We start from the raw sequence: 18,834 nt of genomic DNA, 5'->3' as shown, positions 1-18,834 counted from the left end.
TTGTTGTCTACTCTGGACAGAGGAGAGGCCAAAAGGCTTCAGCAACTTCTCTTTCTTTTTGGTTAAGAAGTATAATCCGCTTAGCTTATGAGACTGCTGGCCAGCAGCCTCCTGAAAGAATTACAGCTCATTCCACTAGAGCGGTGGCTTCCACATGGGTTTTTAAAAATGAGGCTTCTGTGGAACAGATTTGTAAGGCGGCGACTTGGTCTTCGCTTCATACTTTTTCTAAATTCTACAAATGTGATACTTTTGCTTCTTCGGAGGCTATTTTTGGGAGAAAGGTCTTACAGGCAGTGGTGCCTTCCGTTTAAGCGCCTGCCTTGTCCCTCCCTTCATCCGTGTCCTATAGCTTTGGTATTGGTGTCCCACAAGTAATGGATGAATCCGTGGACTGGATACACCTTACAAGAGAAACCAAAATTTATGCTTACCTGATAAATTTATTTCTCTTGTGGTGTATCCAGTCCACGGCCCGCCCTGTCATTTTAAGGTAGGTGTTTTTTATCTTTTAAACTACAGTCACCACTGCACCCTATAGTTTCTCCTTTCTCTTGCTTGTCTTCGGTCGAATGACTGGGAGGTGGCAGTTAGGGGAGGAGCTATATAGACAGCTCTGCTGTGGGTGATCCTCTTGCAGCTTCCTTTTGGGAAGGAGAATATCCCACAAGTAATGGATGAATCAGTGGACTGGATACACCACAAGAGAAATAAATTTATCAGGTAAGCATAAATTTTGTTTCTTTCATGTAATTAGCAAGAGTCCATGAGCTAGTGACGTATGGGATATACATTCCTACCAGGAGGGGCAAAGTTTCCCAAACCTCAAAATGCCTATAAATACACCCCTCACCACACCCACAATTCAGTTTTACAAACTTTGCCTCCGATGGAGGTGGTGAAGTAAGTTTGTGCTAGATTCTACGTTGATATGCGCTCCGCAGCAAGTTGGAGCCCGGTTTTCCTCTCAGCGTGCAGTGAATGTCAGAGGGATGTGAGGAGAGTATTGCCTATTTGAATGCAGTGATCTCCTTCTACGGGGTCTATTTCATAGGTTCTCTGTTATCGGTCGTAGAGATTCATCTCTTACCTCCCTTTTTAGATCGACGATATACTCTTATATATACCATTACCTCTGCTGATTCTCGTTTCAGTACTGGTTTGGCTATCTGCTATATGTAGATGAGTGTCCTGGGGTAAGTAAGTCTTATTTTCTGTGACACTCCTAGCTATGGTTGGGCACTTTGTTTATAAAGTTCTAAATATATGTATTCAAACATTTATTTGCCTTGACTCAGAATGTTCAACTTTCCTTATTTTCAGACAGTCAGTTTCATATTTGGGATAATGCATTTTAATTTAACATTTTTCTTACCTTAAAATTTGACTTTTTCCCTGTGGGCTGTTAGGCTCGCGGGGGCTGAAAATGCTTCATTTTATTGCGTCATTCTTGGCGCGGACTTTTTTGGCGCAAAAATTCTATTTCCGTTTCCGGCGTCATACGTGTCGCCGGAAGTTGCGTCATTTTTTGACGTTTATTTGCGCCAAAAATGTTGGCGTTCCGGACGTGGCGTCATTTTTGGCGCCAGAAAGCATTTAGGCGCCAAATAATGTGGGCGTCTTATTTGGCGCGAAAAAATATGGGCGTCACTTTTGTCTCCACATTATTTAAGTCTCATTTTTTATTGCTTCTGGTTGCTAGAAGCTTGTTCTTTGGCATTTTTTTCCCATTCCTGAAACTGTCATTTAAGGAATTTGATCAATTTTGCTTTATATATATGTTGTTTTTTCTCTTACATATTGCAAGATGTCTCACGTTGCATCTGAGTCAGAAGATACTACAGGAAAATCGCTGTCAAGTGCTGAATCTACCAAAGCTAAGTGTATCTGCTGTAAACTTTTGGTAGCTATTCCTCCAGCTGTTGTTTGTATTGATTGTCATGACAAACTTGTTAAAGCAGATAATATTTCCTTTAGTAAAGTACCATTGCCTGTTGCAGTTCCTTCAACATCTAAGGTGCAGAATGTTCCTGATAATATAAGAGATTTTGTTTCTGAATCCATAAAGAAGGCTATGTCTGTTATTTCTCCTTCTAGTAAACATAAAAAATCTTTTAAAACTTCTCTCCCTACAGATGAATTTTTAAATGAACATCATCATTCTGATTCTGATGATTCCTCTGGTTCAGAGGATTCTGTCTCAGAGGTTGATGCTGATAAATCTTCATATTTATTTAAAATGGAATTTATTCGTTCTTTACTTAAAGAAGTACTAATTGCTTTAGAAATAGAGGATTCTGGTCCTCTTGATACTAATTCTAAACGTTTAGATAAGGTATTTAAAGCTCCTGTGGTTATTCCAGAAGTTTTTCCTGTTCCTAATGCTATTTCTGCAGTAATTTCCAAAGAATGGGATAATTTGGGTAATTCATTTACTCCTTCTAAACGTTTTAAGCAATTATATCCTGTGCCGTCTGACAGATTAGAATTTTGGGACAAGATCCCTAAAGTTGATGGGGCTATTTCTACCCTTGCTAAACGTACTACTATTCCTACGTCAGATGGTACTTCGTTTAAGGATCCTCTAGATAGGAAAATTGAATCCTTTCTAAGAAAAGCTTATCTGTGTTCAGGTAATCTTCTTAGACCTGCTATATCTTTGGCTGATGTTGCTGCAGCTTCAACTTTTTGGTTGGAAACTTTAGCGCAACAAGTAACACATCGTGATTCTCATGATATTATTATTCTTCTTCAGCATGCTAATAATTTTATCTGTGATGCCATTTTTGATATTATCAGAGTTGATGTCAGGTTTATGTCTCTAGCTATTTTAGCTAGAAGAGCTTTATGGCTTAAAACTTGGAATGCTGATATGGCTTCTAAATCAACTTTACTTTCCATTTCTTTCCAGGGTAACAAATTATTTGGTTCTCAGTTGGATTCCATTATTTCAACTGTTACTGGTGGGAAAGGAACTTTTTTACCACAGGATAAAAAATCTAAAGGTAAAAACAGGGCTAATAATCGTTTTCGTTCCTTTCGTTTCAACAAAGAACAAAAGCCTGATCCTTCATCCTCAGGAGCAGTTTCAGTTTGGAGACCATCTCCAGTCTGGAATAAATCCAAGCCAGCTAGAAAGGCAAAGCCTGCTTCTAAGTCCACATGAAGGTGCGGCCCTCATTCCAGCTCAGCTGGTAGGGGGCAGGTTACGTTTTTTCAAGGAAATTTGGATCAATTCTGTTCACAATCTTTGGATTCAGAGCATTGTTTCAGAAGGGTACAGAATTGGTTTCAAGTTGAGACCTCCTGCAAAGAGATTTTTTCTTTCCCGTGTCCCAGTAAATCCAGTAAAAGCTCAAGCATTTCTGAAATGTGTTTCAGATCTAGAGTTGACTGGAGTAATTATGCCAGTTCCAGTTCCGGAACAGGGGATGGGGTTTTATTCAAATCTCTTCATTGTACCAAAGAAGGAGAATTCTTTCAGACCAGTTCTGGATCTAAAAATATTGAATCGTTATGTAAGGATACCAACGTTCAAGATGGTAACTGTAAGGACTATCTTACCTTTTGTTCAGCAAGGGAATTATATGTCCACAATAGATTTACAGGATGCATATCTGCATATTCCGATTCATCCAGATCATTATCAGTTCCTGAGATTCTCGTTTCTGGACAAGCATTACCAATTTGTGGCTCTGCCGTTTGGCCTAGCTACAGCTCCAAGAATTTTTACAAAGGTTCTCGGTGCCCTGCTGTCTGTAATCAGAGAACAGGGTATTGTGGTATTTCCTTATTTGGACGATATCTTGGTACTTGCTCAGTCTTTACATTTAGCAGAATCTCATACGAATCGACTTGTGTTGTTTCTTCAAGATCATGGTTGGAGGATCAATTTACCAAAAAGTTCTTTGATTCCTCAGACAAGGGTAACCTTTCTGGGTTTCCAGATGGATTCAGTGTCCATGACTCTGTCTTTAACAGACAAGAGACGTCTAAAGTTGATTGCAGCTTGTCGAAACCTTCAGTCACAATCATTCCCTTCGGTAGCCTTATGCATGGAAATTCTAGGTCTTATGACTGCTGCATCGGACGCGATCCCCTTTGCTTGTTTTCACATGCGACCTCTTCAGCTCTGTATGCTGAAGCAATGGTGCAAGGATTACACGAAGATATCTCAATTAATATCTTTAAAACCGATTGTTCGACACTCTCTAACATGGTGGACAGATCACCATCGTTTAATTCAGGGGGCTTCTTTTGTGCTTCCGACCTGGACTGTAATTTCAACAGATGCAAGTCTCACAGGTTGGGGAGCTGTGTGGGGATCTCTGACGGCACAAGGAGTTTGGGAATCTCAGGAGGTGAGATTACCGATCAATATTTTGGAACTCCGTGCAATTTTCAGAGCTCTTCAGTTTTGGCCTCTTCTGAAGAGAGAATCGTTCATTTGTTTTCAGACAGACAATGTCACAACTGTGGCATACATCAATCATCAAGGAGGGACTCACAGTCCTCTGGCTATGAAAGAAGTATCTCGAATTTTGGTTTGGGCGGAATCCAGCTCCTGTCTAATCTCTGCGGTTCATATCCCAGGTGTAGACAATTGGGAAGCGGATTATCTCAGTCGCCAAACGTTGCATCCGGGCGAATGGTCTCTTCACCCAGAGGTATTTCTTCAGATTGTTCAAATGTGGGAATTTCCAGAAATAGATCTGATGGCGTCCCATCTAAACAAGAAACTTCCCAGGTATCTGTCCAGATCCCGGGATCCTCAGGCGGAGGCAGTGGATGCATTATCACTTCCTTGGAAGTATCATCCTGCCTATATCTTTCCGCCTCTAGTTCTTCTTCCAAGAGTAATCTCCAAGATTCTGAAGGAATGCTCGTTTGTTCTGCTGGTAGCTCCGGCATGGCCTCACAGGTTTTGGTATGCGGATCTTGTCCGGATGGCCTCTTGCCAACCGTGGACTCTTCCGTTAAGACCAGACCTTCTGTCACAAGGTCCTTTTTTCCATCAGGATCTGAAATCCTTAAATTTAAAGGTATGGAGATTGAACGCTTGATTCTTGGTCAAAGAGGTTTCTCTGACTCTGTGATTAATACTATGTTACAGGCTCGTAAATCTGTATCTCGAGAGATATATTATAGAGTCTGGAAGACTTATATTTCTTGGTGTCTTTCTCATCATTTTTCCTGGCATTCTTTTAGAATACAGAGAATTTTACAGTTTCTTCAGGATGGTTTAGATAAGGGTTTGTCCGCAAGTTCTTTGAAAGGACAAATCTCTGCTCTTTCTGTTCTTTTTCACAGAAAGATTGCTATTCTTCCTGATATTCATTGTTTTGTACAAGCTTTGGTTCGTATAAAACCTGTCATTAAGTCAATTTCTCTTCCTTGGAGTTTGAATTTGGTTCTGGGAGCTCTTCAAGCTCCTCCGTTTGAACCTATGCATTCATTGGACATTAAATTACTTTCTTGGAAAGTTTTGTTCCTTTTGGCCATCTCTTCTGCCAGAAGAGTTTCTGAATTATCTGCTCTTTCTTGTGAGTCTCCTTTTCGGATTTTTCATCAGGATAAGGCGGTGTTGCGAACTTCTTTTGAATTTTTACCTAAAGTTGTGAATTCCAACAACATTAGTAGAGAAATTGTGGTTCCTTCATTATGTCCTAATCCTAAGAATTCTAAGGAGAAATCGTTGCATTCTTTGGATGTTGTTAGAGCTTTGAAATATTATGTTGAAGCTACAAAATCTTTTCGTAAGACTTCTAGTCTATTTGTTATCTTTTCCGGTTCTAGAAAAGGCCAGAAAGCTTCTGCCATTTCTTTGGCATCTTGGTTGAAATCTTTAATTCATCTTGCCTATGTTGAGTCGGGTAAAACTCCGCCTCAGAGAATTACAGCTCATTCTACTAGGTCAGTTTCTACTTCCTGGGCGTTTAGGAATGAAGCTTCGGTTGACCAGATCTGCAAAGCAGCAACTTGGTCCTCTTTGCATACTTTTACTAAATTCTACCATTTTGATGTATTTTCTTCTTCTGAAGCAGTTTTTGGTAGAAAAGTACTTCAGGCAGCGGTTTCAGTTTGAATCTTCTGCTTATGTTTTTCGTTAAACTTTATTTTGGGTGTGGATTATTTTCAGCAGGAATTGGCTGTCTTTATTTTATCCCTCCCTCTCTAGTGACTCTTGTGTGGAAAGATCCACATCTTGGGTAGTCATTATCCCATACGTCACTAGCTCATGGACTCTTGCTAATTACATGAAAGAAAACATAATTTACGTAAGAACTTACCTGATAAATTCATTTCTTTCATATTAGCAAGAGTCCATGAGGCCCGCCCTTTTTTTGTGGTGGTTATGATTTTGTATAAAGCACAATTATTCCAATTCCTTATTTTATATGCTTTCGCACTTTTTTATCACCCCACTTCTTGGCTATTCGTTAAACTGAATTGTGGGTGTGGTGAGGGGTGTATTTATAGGCATTTTGAGGTTTGGGAAACTTTGCCCCTCCTGGTAGGAATGTATATCCCATACGTCACTAGCTCATGGACTCTTGCTAATATGAAAGAAATGAATTTATCAGGTAAGTTCTTACATAAATTATGTTTTTTATCACCTCTTTCACTTTACCCTTCCTAGTACTTAGAGTAGGCAAAGAGAATGACTGGGGAGGGTGGAGCTAAGGGAGGAGCTATATAGACAGTTCTGCTGTGGTGCTCTTTGCCACTTCCATTTAGCAGGAGGATAATATCCCACAAGCAAAGTATGAATCTGTGGACTCGTCGTATAGAATATATATATATATATATATATATATATATATATATATATATATATATATATATATATATATATATATATATATATATATATATATATATATATATATATATATTTTTTATGGATATTTAAATGAAAATATATATTATGTATAGAACACTCCCAGCTCTGTTGGTGGAGAGTGGCAAGGCCAAATAGCATATAAACAGTGTTGTTGTTTTTTTTAGCATAAACGTTTATTTTCATGTTAAATATAGATAGCAAGAGAATGAGGAACTGAATTTTAAAGTACCCCTGCAAGTGCAATGATTGGTACACAGAACATCTGATTTAATAAAGTAACTTTTATTATTTTTTTTTACCTAAATAGACATTTTAACACTTTTTTTTATCCCCTTGTTGAAACCTACTAAATGCTGACAAAATTATTTTCCCCTAACTTGTTATTTACAGAGAAAAGGAAAACAGCCAAGTGAGCACAAACCTGAAGTCATTTTAAATAACTTCACAACACGGTTGGGACATTCCGTCGGTCGAATGTTTGCCTCTCTCTATCCACATGATCCACAGTTTGTAGGAAGACAAGTGGCAACTTTCCACAATCAACGAGACTACATCTTTTTTAGATATCACAGGTATTTGAATTTCTTTCACAACCAAATGACCTAGAGCTTGTTCCAGTACAAATCTATTTTTTTTCCTTCTGCTAAACATGGGTAACTTATTGTTAAATGGTCGTGCCCAAATACTGGTTGTAAAAGGAAATGTTTTAATTTATTTGTATGTACGTGTATGGCCACAACCCTTTAAGTACTGACATTTTATGAAATCTTTTTCAGGTACATTTTCAAAAGTGAAAAGAAAGTAGGTATACAAGAACTTGGACCGCGCTTCACATTGAAACTAAGGTCCCTTCAAAAAGGAACGTTTGACTCGAAGTTTGGAGAGTATGAATGGATTCACAAGGTACAGTATGCAAATCTGCCATATCAACAAATAGCACATTCCTCCTTCAGGATTTTTTAACTTAATCATTCAAAATACCCAGTAAAGGTGTTCAATTTATCTATACTCCATTATAGGGATACAGTTAGAGATCTTTAATTAACAAAATGTTTATAATCCTTTTTTAAAAAAAAAAAAAAAAAAAAAAGCTCTAGTTAAACAGGTTAAAGGGACAGTGTACTCAGACAAGCAGCAGATAACAATTAATTGTATTTAAAGCTGATTATGAACACAAACATCTTTTATTAGGGCAGTGCTCTCCCAACCCCACTGGGAGGCTGATTTCTTCTTAAAGCGTTTTGTTTACATTGCTGTTCTATGTAGCTTTTGCTGCAGTATTGACATGTTCAGTATAGGTTTGGGTTTTAAAAGGAAAAGCAGCAATTTCTAATGAAAAAATAAAGGTAAATTAGCTATTTGTAAGCTACTTAATACACCTCAGCAGGTAAAATAGATCCTTGTGAGCACTTTAAAGGAGATACAATTTTATTTTAAAATGTTCCAGAATTGCTGGTAAAGTTGTGCCCAATCTCAATAGAACTGCCAGGACCTGTAAACATTTCTGTTTCAATTTGCTTTAAAGGGACAGGTCAGTAAAAATTAAACTTAAATGGTTTGGATAGAGCATTAAATAGTTCTCTGTTCTTTGTTAAATAGCAATCCTAGGTGAGCTCAGGAGTGTTCACTTGTCTATTTAGTCTATTTAGTCATCTGACAGCAATGTTTACAACAATGTTTATGTTTTATATATATATATATATATATATATATATATATAGTTGCAAACATTGCTGCCGTAAAATACTAAAGACCTGCACTCTCCAAAGCTACTATCAGCCTACCTAGGTTTACCCTTCAACAAAGGATACCAAAAGAACATTTGATAATACAGGTTTATATCCCCAAATCCAAACTTTTTAATTAAAGGGATAGGAAAGTCAAAATTAAACTTGCATGATTCAGATAATGTAATTTTAAGACACTAAATTAACTACTATTTTCAAAATACAAAGTATTAAAAATGATATAAAATTACCTTTAAGTAGTAGGTAGTACCTTTTTAACTACCTTTAACCTCTTCACGCAGTTAGGACGTTCCATGCTGTCCTAACAGGGCCGGGCCTAAATGCCTTAGGACAGCATGGAACATCCTATCTTATGAGTGTCCTGCACCCTCCCTCTTTCACGCAAGCTAGAAGCGTAGGCAGTCCCCCATGATCTTTTTGCATATATCCCCGTGATCCTATCCCTGCCTTGAAATCGCGTGAAAACATTGACGATCGCATGATTTCATTTTTACATTGTGTATTACATCTGAATTTTGTTCCGATGTTAATACTTCCCGGCATGAAGGGGTTAAGCTGTTTTATCACATGTAAATATTGCCCAAATGACATAAGAGATTATACTTGGTTCTATTCCCTCTCCAAATTGTCACATTTTAAATATACAAATATTCTAGAATCCAAATTTATTCCGAAATCCAAACCTTTTCTGGTCCCAAAAGAAGATTGGCTAAAGGGTTTTCTACCTGTATAAGTAAATTGGAAAGTTGTATGCTCTAATTTTGACTTTACTGTCCCTTTTAAAACTGTCAATCCAACTAAATATTTGTGATAATTAAACAGTTATACTTCCTGTTACTGTTGTGTGATTAACTTTGTTTTGCAATATTATGCTTTTTTTTTTTTTTCTACCACTTCTACTAACCCAGAAGCTTGCAGATAAAATGTTCAACTTCTAGAGAGGTTGATACTTTGACATATTAATAACTAATTACAATATTAATGGTAATAATTAAGCCAAGAGTGGCCTTGATATGTCTAGGCTTTTGCTGTAAAACAGGATCCTTTTTAAATATATTATTTATATTCTGATGCTAGTCTAATGTTGTTGTTCTTCAGTGGTACCCATACATGCAGTGCCTAACAGAGAAATCTACAGTGTATCAGATGAGTTATTGCACAATACAAGCGTAAAGTTTTAATTTATAATTTATAAACACCATCATGTTGGAACAAAGTTATCCTAGGTAAAAGAAAAACAAAACAAAATTCTGATCTTTCCTGAGGAGGCCAACTAGGGGTAAAGAGTTGGAGTAACAATCTCAGAAGTTTTGCTAGGGGTGTAAACCATATGTCCTTATTCTGCCTAGAGTAGGGTAGCTTATCATGAATAGCACACATGTCTCAAAGTGGCAACCACATGATAGGGTTAATATTAAAAGGCAGAAACATTATTTTCTATAATTAGTAAAAAAAAAAAATACAGATTTACAGAGCCTTGTAGATATTTGTATAGTCCATTTTGCTGTTGAGCAATGTGAGCTTTAGACTTTAACCTAAATAATGTATCATTCATTTGTATAAAACTTTTTAAATTTATTATAAAATCTTCCACAAGTTAATAACTGGGCCGTATTTCATCAGAAGTTAAAAGTAATCAGTGGTGAGCACAATTTTGTATATGAGATGGGGAAGTATTTAAATAGCTTATGGGTGGTTAGTCTGTTATTTTTTGGGTACCTTTTTTAGGGGCTTGACCAAGGAGTACAAATAGATTAGAATTAGAGGGACATAATACTCATATGCTAAATGACTTAAAAGTGATGCAGCATAACTGTAAAAAGCTTACAGGAAAATATCACCTGAACATCTCTATGTAAAAAAGGGAAGATATTTTACTTCACAATTTCCTCTGCTCACCAAAGTAAGTGCTGTGTTAAGTTATTTTTCAGCTGCTGTCCAGCCGCAGGTAAAAACAAAACAAAAAACATTAACAGCAGCCAATCAGCAGTGCTCTGAGGTCATGAACGGTTTTACTGTGATCTTATGAGATTTCATAGTAGTCTTCCTTAAACTGAATAGGGAAATGACATGAGTGTGCATGAGGCACTCTCCCTTGCAAGTTCCAAGACAGTCATACTGATTGGCTGCTTAAAGTCCTTTACAAGAGGATTTGAATTCTTAGGACATTTTGAGGTAGAATATCTTTTTTTTCATAGAGATTTTCAGTTGATATTTTCTAGTCAGTTTTTTTTTTATAGCTATGCTGCATCACTTTCAAGTATTTCAACATTTGGGTATCTTGTCCCTTTAATACTATTTTGCATTTAAACTCATGTTTAATTTGCTTTCCTTAATTTAACATATATATTTTTTTGTATTGTAAGATCTAAATATATCATCTTCCTTAAACCTCTTATTCTCTTACAGCGACATGAAATGGACACAAGCAGAAGGAAATTCCACTTGTAAACCTGGATATCTCAACTTTTTTAAATGTACAATATGCTGAATTCAAATTCGGCAGTCTTATAACGTTGCCATCTTACACCTGGAATTACAGTGGTCAAATTGTGGACTCTTGCAATATGTTGGTGGATTCTTATGAATTTCTACTCTGTCATGTCAAGAGGAGGATGTGCGGTGCCTAAATTTAAAATATTATGTTTTTGGAATATTTAGTGTGACTATTGTCTTTGATACTGGTTCTGTCACCAAGTGTGGTTGATACCTCTAGTCACAATGATTTTATATTTCAAATACAACTTCAGAAAAAACATGGACAATTAAATCAAATGAATTTATTAAGACAATGCTCATTACATTTTTTTCTTTTTTAATGAAGTAATTGAAAGCTATTAAAATGATAGGCACATTTAGGAGTACTATTTAGAGGTATAGTCAATAACAACCTGCTCCTTGCTATGTTTAAACAAATAACGGATTTCAGAAATGACAATGTATTTTAGATCCTGGGCAAGGCAAGGGAACCAGTTTAGGGGTTGGTCGCAGTCTTCTACTTGTTTCTGAACTTTAACTTGTATTGTCAGTGTGTTTTTTTTTTTTCTAGTGATCACAATTCCAAAATGTATTCTGCCATTAATACCCTATAATCTTGAAATCACCACCTCCTGAAATCAAACAAAATTATCTGCATGCAATTGAAAAATAAAATGGCATTTTTGGGGAGTTTAGTTATTACATCACAAGGTGAAGTGCCTATATATTGATTATATTTGTGTAGTGATGGTACTAGGTGATGAGTGCTGTTAAAATACCATTAGTTTATATTTCACATATTTTATTTATTTTTTTCTGTCAAATTTCAGTTAGTTCCCTTCTGAATCATGTGACAGGTATCCGCTAATCACAATGTATATACGGTGCATCTTGCAAATTAAATTCTGATTTAGGAAATGCGTATAAAAAGAAGTAAACTGGAGAAAAAAGCATGCTCTGTGAATCATGAAAATTTGACTATGGGGTCCCTTTAACCTGTTGTGCCAAAAACCTTAGAGAAATACACATAAGGGATGTGAAAAGTGATATTATAGGTACAGTGCGCATTTATTTTTATTAGTGTAAAAGTGTTTTCTCTCTCTAACTTTAATAGAGCAAGAAGACTTTGTTTGGTGACCACATCCAATATGTGTGGGGTAATTTTAGTGTATTTTGCTCAATGGGGGGGAACTGAGGTTGAGCAAGTCCTTTTCACTGCTGGAAATGGCCCTGAAGGTGTCTTTATTTCTCTTACAAGGTGTATCCAGTCCACGGATTCTTCCTTACTTGTGGGATATTCTCATTCCCTACAGGAAGTGGCAAAGAGAGCACACAGCAGAGCTGTCCATATAGCTCCCCCTCAGGCTCCGCCCCCCCCAGTAATTCTCTTTGCCGCTCTAACAAGTAGCATCTCCACGGGAGGGTAAAGTGAATGTGGTGTTAGATTTGTAGTTTTTATTTCTTCAATCGAGAGTTTATTTTTAAAATAGTGCCGGTTTGTACTATTTACTCTGTGGCAGAAAGTGATGAAGATTTCTGCTGAGAGGAAAACGATTTTAGCATGTTGTAACTAAAATCAATTGCTGTTCCCACACAGGACTGGGGAGTACCAGAAAACTTCAGTTGGGGGGAACAGTTTGCAGGCTTAACTGCTATAAGGTATGTTTCAGTCATTTTATTCTAGTCAAGACTTAGTAATGCTAGAAGACTGACAAGAATCCCCATGTGGGAAAGGTAAGCCATATTCTGAGACTTAGTATAGAAGGAAGGCTTATTTAAAAGGGCTCAAAACACTGGTGGACACTGTTAAGGGGCAATCGATTATTTTATAACAAAAATCTAATCTTTTTACAAGTTTTTATTACATTTGGAACGTTTTATGGGGTTTATTCCACATGGCATATATTTAGACACCTATTTAGGCTTGTGAAGGCCCCACAACTCCAGAGTGGAGAGGGAGGGGGGCCTAAATTCGCGCCTCAATTGCGCAGTTGTTATTGCAGAGTGGAGGGTCTAAAGATTACTTGAGGACTTCATAGAGGCTTATTTTCGATCAAAACTAATCCCCAAGGAAGGTAGGGCCACAGCAGATTGCTGTGGCATGGTGCTGTAGTTTGCTAACCGGTTGCCAGCTTTACTTTGCTCCGGTTTGGCCATTAAGGGGTTAATTGACTTGACTTCACTGTGCAATCATTTCAAAGCATTAGGATCATATGGTGAAAATTTCATAAAGATTGGGTTATTTTTTGAGATTTAGTAAAAAAGTGTGCGCTTTTTATTATTTAAAGGCACAGTACTGTTTTTTTCTAAAATTGTATTTTTCTGTATTTGAGTGCTGTCTAAGTCTGTTTAACATGTCTGAGCCTACAGATAGACGTTGCTCTATGTGTTTAGTAGCCATGGTGGAACCCCCTTTACATTTGTGTTTTAGTGTGCTAATGTTGTCTAAGCATTTTAAAGATCACGATGTTTCACTTATAAATGTATCCCAAGATGATTCTTTAACAGAAGGTAATGAGGATAGCCCACCTTCCTCTCCCCATGTGTCGACACCAGTTACGCCCGCTCAAGCGATGCCTAGTACCTCTAGCGCATTGGCCCTTATTACATTACAACAATTGGCAGCAGTCATGGATAATTCCCTTGCTGCATTTTTATCCAAACTGCCAGTTTTTCCTAAAAAGCGCGATAGCTCGGTCTTAAGAACAGAGTGTGAGCAATCAGAAGCTTTGGAGGATTTATCTGTTATACCCTCACAACACTCTGAAGTGTCGGTGAGGGATGTGCTGTCCGAGGGAGAAATTTCTGACACTGGAAAGGTTTCTCAGCGGGCAGAATCAGATTCCTTAGCATTTAAATTTAAGCTGGAACACCTCCGCGTGCCGCTTAAGGAGGTATTAGCTACGCTGGATGATTGCGACCCCATGGTGGTCCCAGAGAAATTGTGTAAAATGGACAAATATCTGGAAGTCCCTGTATACACTGATGCGTTTCCGATCCCGAAGAGGGTGGCGGATATTGTGGATAGGGAGTGGGAGAGACCAGGTGTACCCTTTGTTCCCCCCCTATCTTTAAGAAAATGTTCCCCATTATTGATCCCAGGCGGGACGCATGGCAGACGGTCCCTAAGGTAGAGGGGGCAGTTTCAACACTAGCCAAGCGCACAACCATACCAATTGAAGACAGTTGTGCGTTCAAAGATCCTATGGATAAAAAATTGGAAGGTTTACTAAAGAAAATATTTGTGCAACAAGGTTTTCTTCTCCAGCCTATTGCCTGCATTATTCCTGTAACTACTGCAGCGGCTTTCTGGTTTGAGGCGCTGGAGGAGTCGCTCCAGACGGAGACCTCATATGACGAAATTATGGATAGAATTAAGGCGCTAAAGCTGGCTAATTCTTTTATCACAGATGCCGCTTTTCAATTAGCTAAGTTAGCGGCGAAAAATTCTGGTTTTGCCATCATGGCGCGCAGATCGCTTTGGCTTAAATCATGGTCGGCCGATGTGTCGTCTAAGACAAAGTTACTGAATATTCCTTTCAAGGGAAAGACCCTTTTCGGGCCCGAGTTAAGAGATTATTTCGGATATCACTGGGTGAAAGGGCCATGCCCTCCCGCAAGATAGGCCTTTTAAGGCTAAAAACAAGGCTAATTTTCGTTTCTTTCGCAACTTCAGGAGCGGTCCTGCTTCAACCTCTGCGACCGCAAAGCAAGAGGGTAACTCTTCACAGCCCAAGGCAACCTGGAAACCTTTGCAGGGCTGGAACAAGGGTAAACAGGCCAAGAAGTCTGCAGCTGCTACTAAGACAGCATGAAGGGGTAGCCCCCTATCCGGGACCGGATCTGGTAGGGGGCAGACTCTCTCTCTTTGCTCAGGCTTGGGCAAGAGATGTTCCCGATCCCTGGGCATTAGAGAGAGTTGCTCAGGGATATCTTCTAGAATTCAAGGACTCTCCTCCAAGGGGAAGGTTCCACATTTCTCGTCTGTCTACAGACACGACAAAGAAAAAGGTGTTCTTACGCTGCGTAGAAGATCTACTCAAGATGGGAGTGATATATCCAGTCCCAATTACAGAACGAGGACTGGGTTTTTACTCAAACCTGTTTGTGGTTCCCAAAAAGGAAGGAACTTTCAGACCAATCCTGGATCTAAAAATTCTAAACAAATTCCTCAGAGTTCCATCATTCAAAATGGAAACCATTCGGACAATTTTGCCGATGATCCAGGAAGGTCAATATGACTACTGTTGATCTAAAGGATGCGTACCTACATATTCCTATCCACAAAGATCACCATCAGTTCCTAAGTTTCGCCTTTCTGGACAAGCATTACCAGTTCGTGGCCCTTCCTTTTGGGTTGGCCACTGCTCTCAGAATTTTTACAAAGGTGCTAGGGTCCCTCCTAGCGGTACTAAGACCGCGGGGCATTGCAGTAGCACCTTACCTAGACGACATCTTAATACTGGCGTCGTCTTTTCACAGAGCCAAGGCTCATACGGACATTGTTCTGGCCTTTCTAAGGTCTCACGGGTGGAAGGTGAACGTCGAAAAAAGTTCTCTGTCCCCGCTCACAAGAGTTCCCTTCCTGGGAACACTAATAGACTCGGTAGAAATGAAAATATTTCTGACAGAGGTCAGGAAGTTAAAGCTTTTAGCTACTTGCCGAGTTCTTCATTCCATTCCTCGGCCTTCTGTAGCTCAGTGCATGGAGGTAATCAGATTAATGGTTGGGGCAATGGACGTGGTCCCTTTTGCCCGAATTCATCTCAGACCACTGCAACTGTGCATGCTCAAACAGTGGTATAGGGATTATGCAGATTTGTTTCCTCAAATCCAACTGGACCAGAAAACCAGAGATTCTCTTCTCTGGTGGTTGTTTCAGGATCACCTGTCTCAGGGAATGTACTTCCGCAGACCGGAGTGGATCATTGTAACGACCGACGCAAGTCTGTTAGGCTGGGGCACGGTCTGGGGCTCCCTGAAAGCTCAGGGCCTATGGTCTCGGGAAGAGTCTCTTCTCCCGATAAACATTTTGGAACTGAGAGCGATATTCAACACGCTCCAAGCATGGCCTCAACTAGCGGCGACCAAATTCATCAGATTCAGTCGGACAACATCACAACTGTAGCGTACATCAATCATCAGGGAGGAACAAAGAGCACCCTAGCGTTGAAGGAAGTAACCAAGATCATCAAATGGGCGGAGGATCACTCCTGCCACCTATCTGCAATTCACATCCCAGGAGTAGACAACTGGGAGGCGGATTTTCTAAGTCGCCAGACTTTTCACCCGGGGGAGTGGGAACTCCACCCTGAGGTTTTTGCTCAGCTGACCCAGCTATGGGGCATTCCAGAATTGGATCTGATGGCGTCCCGTCAGAACACCAAACTTCCTCTTTACGGATCCAGGTCCAGGGACCCCAAGGCGGCACTGATAGATGCTCTAGTAGCGCCTTGGTCCTTCAGTCTGGCTTATGTCTCTCCACCGTTTCCCCTTCTCCCTCGGCTGGTAGCCAAAATCAAACAGGAGAAGGCTTCGGTAATTTTGATAGCGCCTGCGTGGCCACGCAGGACTTGGTATGCAGACCTAGTGGACATGTCATCTGTTCCACCTTGAACACTGCCATCGAGGCAGGATCTTCTAATTCAAGGTCCATTCAAGCATCCAAATCTAGTTTCTCTGCAACTGACTGCTTGTTGATTGAAAGCTTAATTCTATCTAAGCGTGGGTTCTCTGAATCGGTTATAGATACTATGATCCAGGCTAGAAAGCCTGTCACCAGGAAGATTTACCATAAGATACGGCGGAAATATCTTTGTTGGTGTGAATCCAAGGGTTACTCGTGGAGTAAGATTAGGATTCCCAGGATATTGTCTTTTCTCCAAGAAGGATTGGAGAAAGGTTTATCTGCTAGTTCCTTAAAGGGACAGATATCTGCTCTGTCTATCCTGTTACACAAGCGTCTGGCAGAAGTACCTGACATTCAAGCGTTTGCACAGGCTTTAGTCAGAATTAAGCCTGTCTATAAACCTGTGGCTCCTCCATGGAGTCTTAATTTAGTTCTTTCAGTTCTTCAAGGGGTTCCGTTTGAACCTTTACATTCTAGATATTAAGTTATTATCTTGGAAGGTTTTGTTTTTGGTAGCTATTTCTTCTGATCGAAGAGTTTCAGAATTGTCTGCTTTCCAGTGTAATTCACCCTATCTGGTGTTCCATGCAGATAAGGTTGTTTTGCGTACCAAACCTGGTTTTCTTCCGAAAGTTGTTTCTAATAAGAATATTAACCAGGAAATCATTGTTCTTTCTCTGTGTCCTAATCCAGTTTCTAAGAAGGAACGACTATTACACAATCTTGATGTGGTTCGTGCTTTAAAACTCTATTTAAAAGCAACTAAAGATTTCAGACAAACATCATCCTTGTTTGTTGTCTATTCTGGTAAGAGGAGAGGTCAGAAAGCGACTGCTACTTCTCTTTCCTTCTGGCTGAAAAGCATCATCCGATTGGCTTATGAGACTGCTGGACAGCAGCCTCCTGAACGAATTACAGCTCATTCCACCAGAGCTGTGGCTTTTACATGGGCTTTCAAGAATGAGGCTTCTGTGGAACAGATTTGTAAGGCAGCAACGTGGTCTTCATTGAATACTTTTGCCAAATTTTACAAATTCGATACTTTTGCTTCTTCGGGGGCTATTTTTGGGAGAAAGGTTTTGCAAGCAGTGGTGCCTTCCGTTTAGGTGACCTGACTTGTTCCCTCCCTTCATCCGTGTCCTAAAGCTTTGGTATTGGTATCCCACAAGTAAGGATGAATCCGTGGACTGGATACACCTTGTAAGAGAAAACAGAATTTATGCTTACCTGATAAATTACTTTCTCTTACGGTGTATCCAGTCCATGGCCCGCCCTGGCATTTAAGTCAGGATAAAAAAAATGTTTGTTTAAAACTAGTCACCACTGCACCCTATGGTTGCTCCTTTTTCTCCTAACCGTCGGTCGATGACTGGGGGGGGAGCTATATGGACAGCTCTGCTGTGTGCTCTCTTTGCCACTTCCTGTAGGGAATGAGAATATCCCACAAGTAAGGATGAATCCGTGGACTGGATACACCGTAAGAGAAAGTAATTTATCAGGTAAGCATAAATTCTGTTTTATCAAGAATTTGCATTTTACATGAAAATAGGGAGAGGGAAAAAATAAATAATTGAAACTTGAAAGGCTGATTGTGATCACATCAAAAATGGTTCCACTGGCAACTGTTAACATACTTATACATAATTATGAACGGATAGATTGTGACCGTTTTCTAAGAGCAGCATCACTTTCCATGTCCTGCTTTGGACCAATAAAGAAGTTTTCCTGGTCCTCCATTTTTATTCTGTTTACGTCTTTCCCAGGGTACAAAAAAAAGTCAATGAATTTGTTTAGGAACATGCTGTAATGAATTTGAGAACCATTTTCATGCAAAAATATTTACATTAAAGCTGTTCAAAAATGTGTATTGAAATAGAAAAATTAATATAAGAACAAAATAGTTGCTCACTTGCTGATAGATACAACTGCTACAGATTTATTGCTGGACATTCACAATCCTAAAATCTTATGGGTAGTTTAGTTAATGTATATTTAGTATACTCTTGTTATAATTACTTCAACCCTTTATCAGCCACAATGTATGTTGCTGGTCATTAAAGGGACATAAAACAAGTTGGGATAGAGACAAAATATAATATGTACTTTAATCACTTTACCTACAAATGTATACTGCA

The 18,834-nt window shown here is 39.0% G+C and overlaps 1 protein-coding gene across 1 annotated transcript in view; it reads left to right on the top strand.

Annotated features, from left to right (window-relative positions):
• The window catches only part of RPF1 (ribosome production factor 1 homolog), a 51,015-nt gene extending 32,580 nt beyond the window's left edge, over positions 1–18,435 (top strand). The window contains exons 7-9 of the mRNA XM_053693309.1: positions 7,235–7,416; positions 7,621–7,747; positions 11,002–18,435. Coding sequence (XP_053549284.1) covers positions 7,235–7,416; positions 7,621–7,747; positions 11,002–11,043 — 351 coding nt within the window. The 3' untranslated portion in view covers positions 11,044–18,435. The remainder of the gene's footprint in view (positions 1–7,234; positions 7,417–7,620; positions 7,748–11,001) is intronic.
• Positions 18,436–18,834: the final 399 nt, after the last annotated feature.

Source organism: Bombina bombina, chromosome 10 (assembly GCF_027579735.1).
Source record: "Bombina bombina isolate aBomBom1 chromosome 10, aBomBom1.pri, whole genome shotgun sequence".
NCBI lineage: Eukaryota > Metazoa > Chordata > Amphibia > Anura > Bombinatoridae > Bombina > Bombina bombina.
This window is presented reverse-complemented; position numbering and strand designations above follow the sequence as displayed.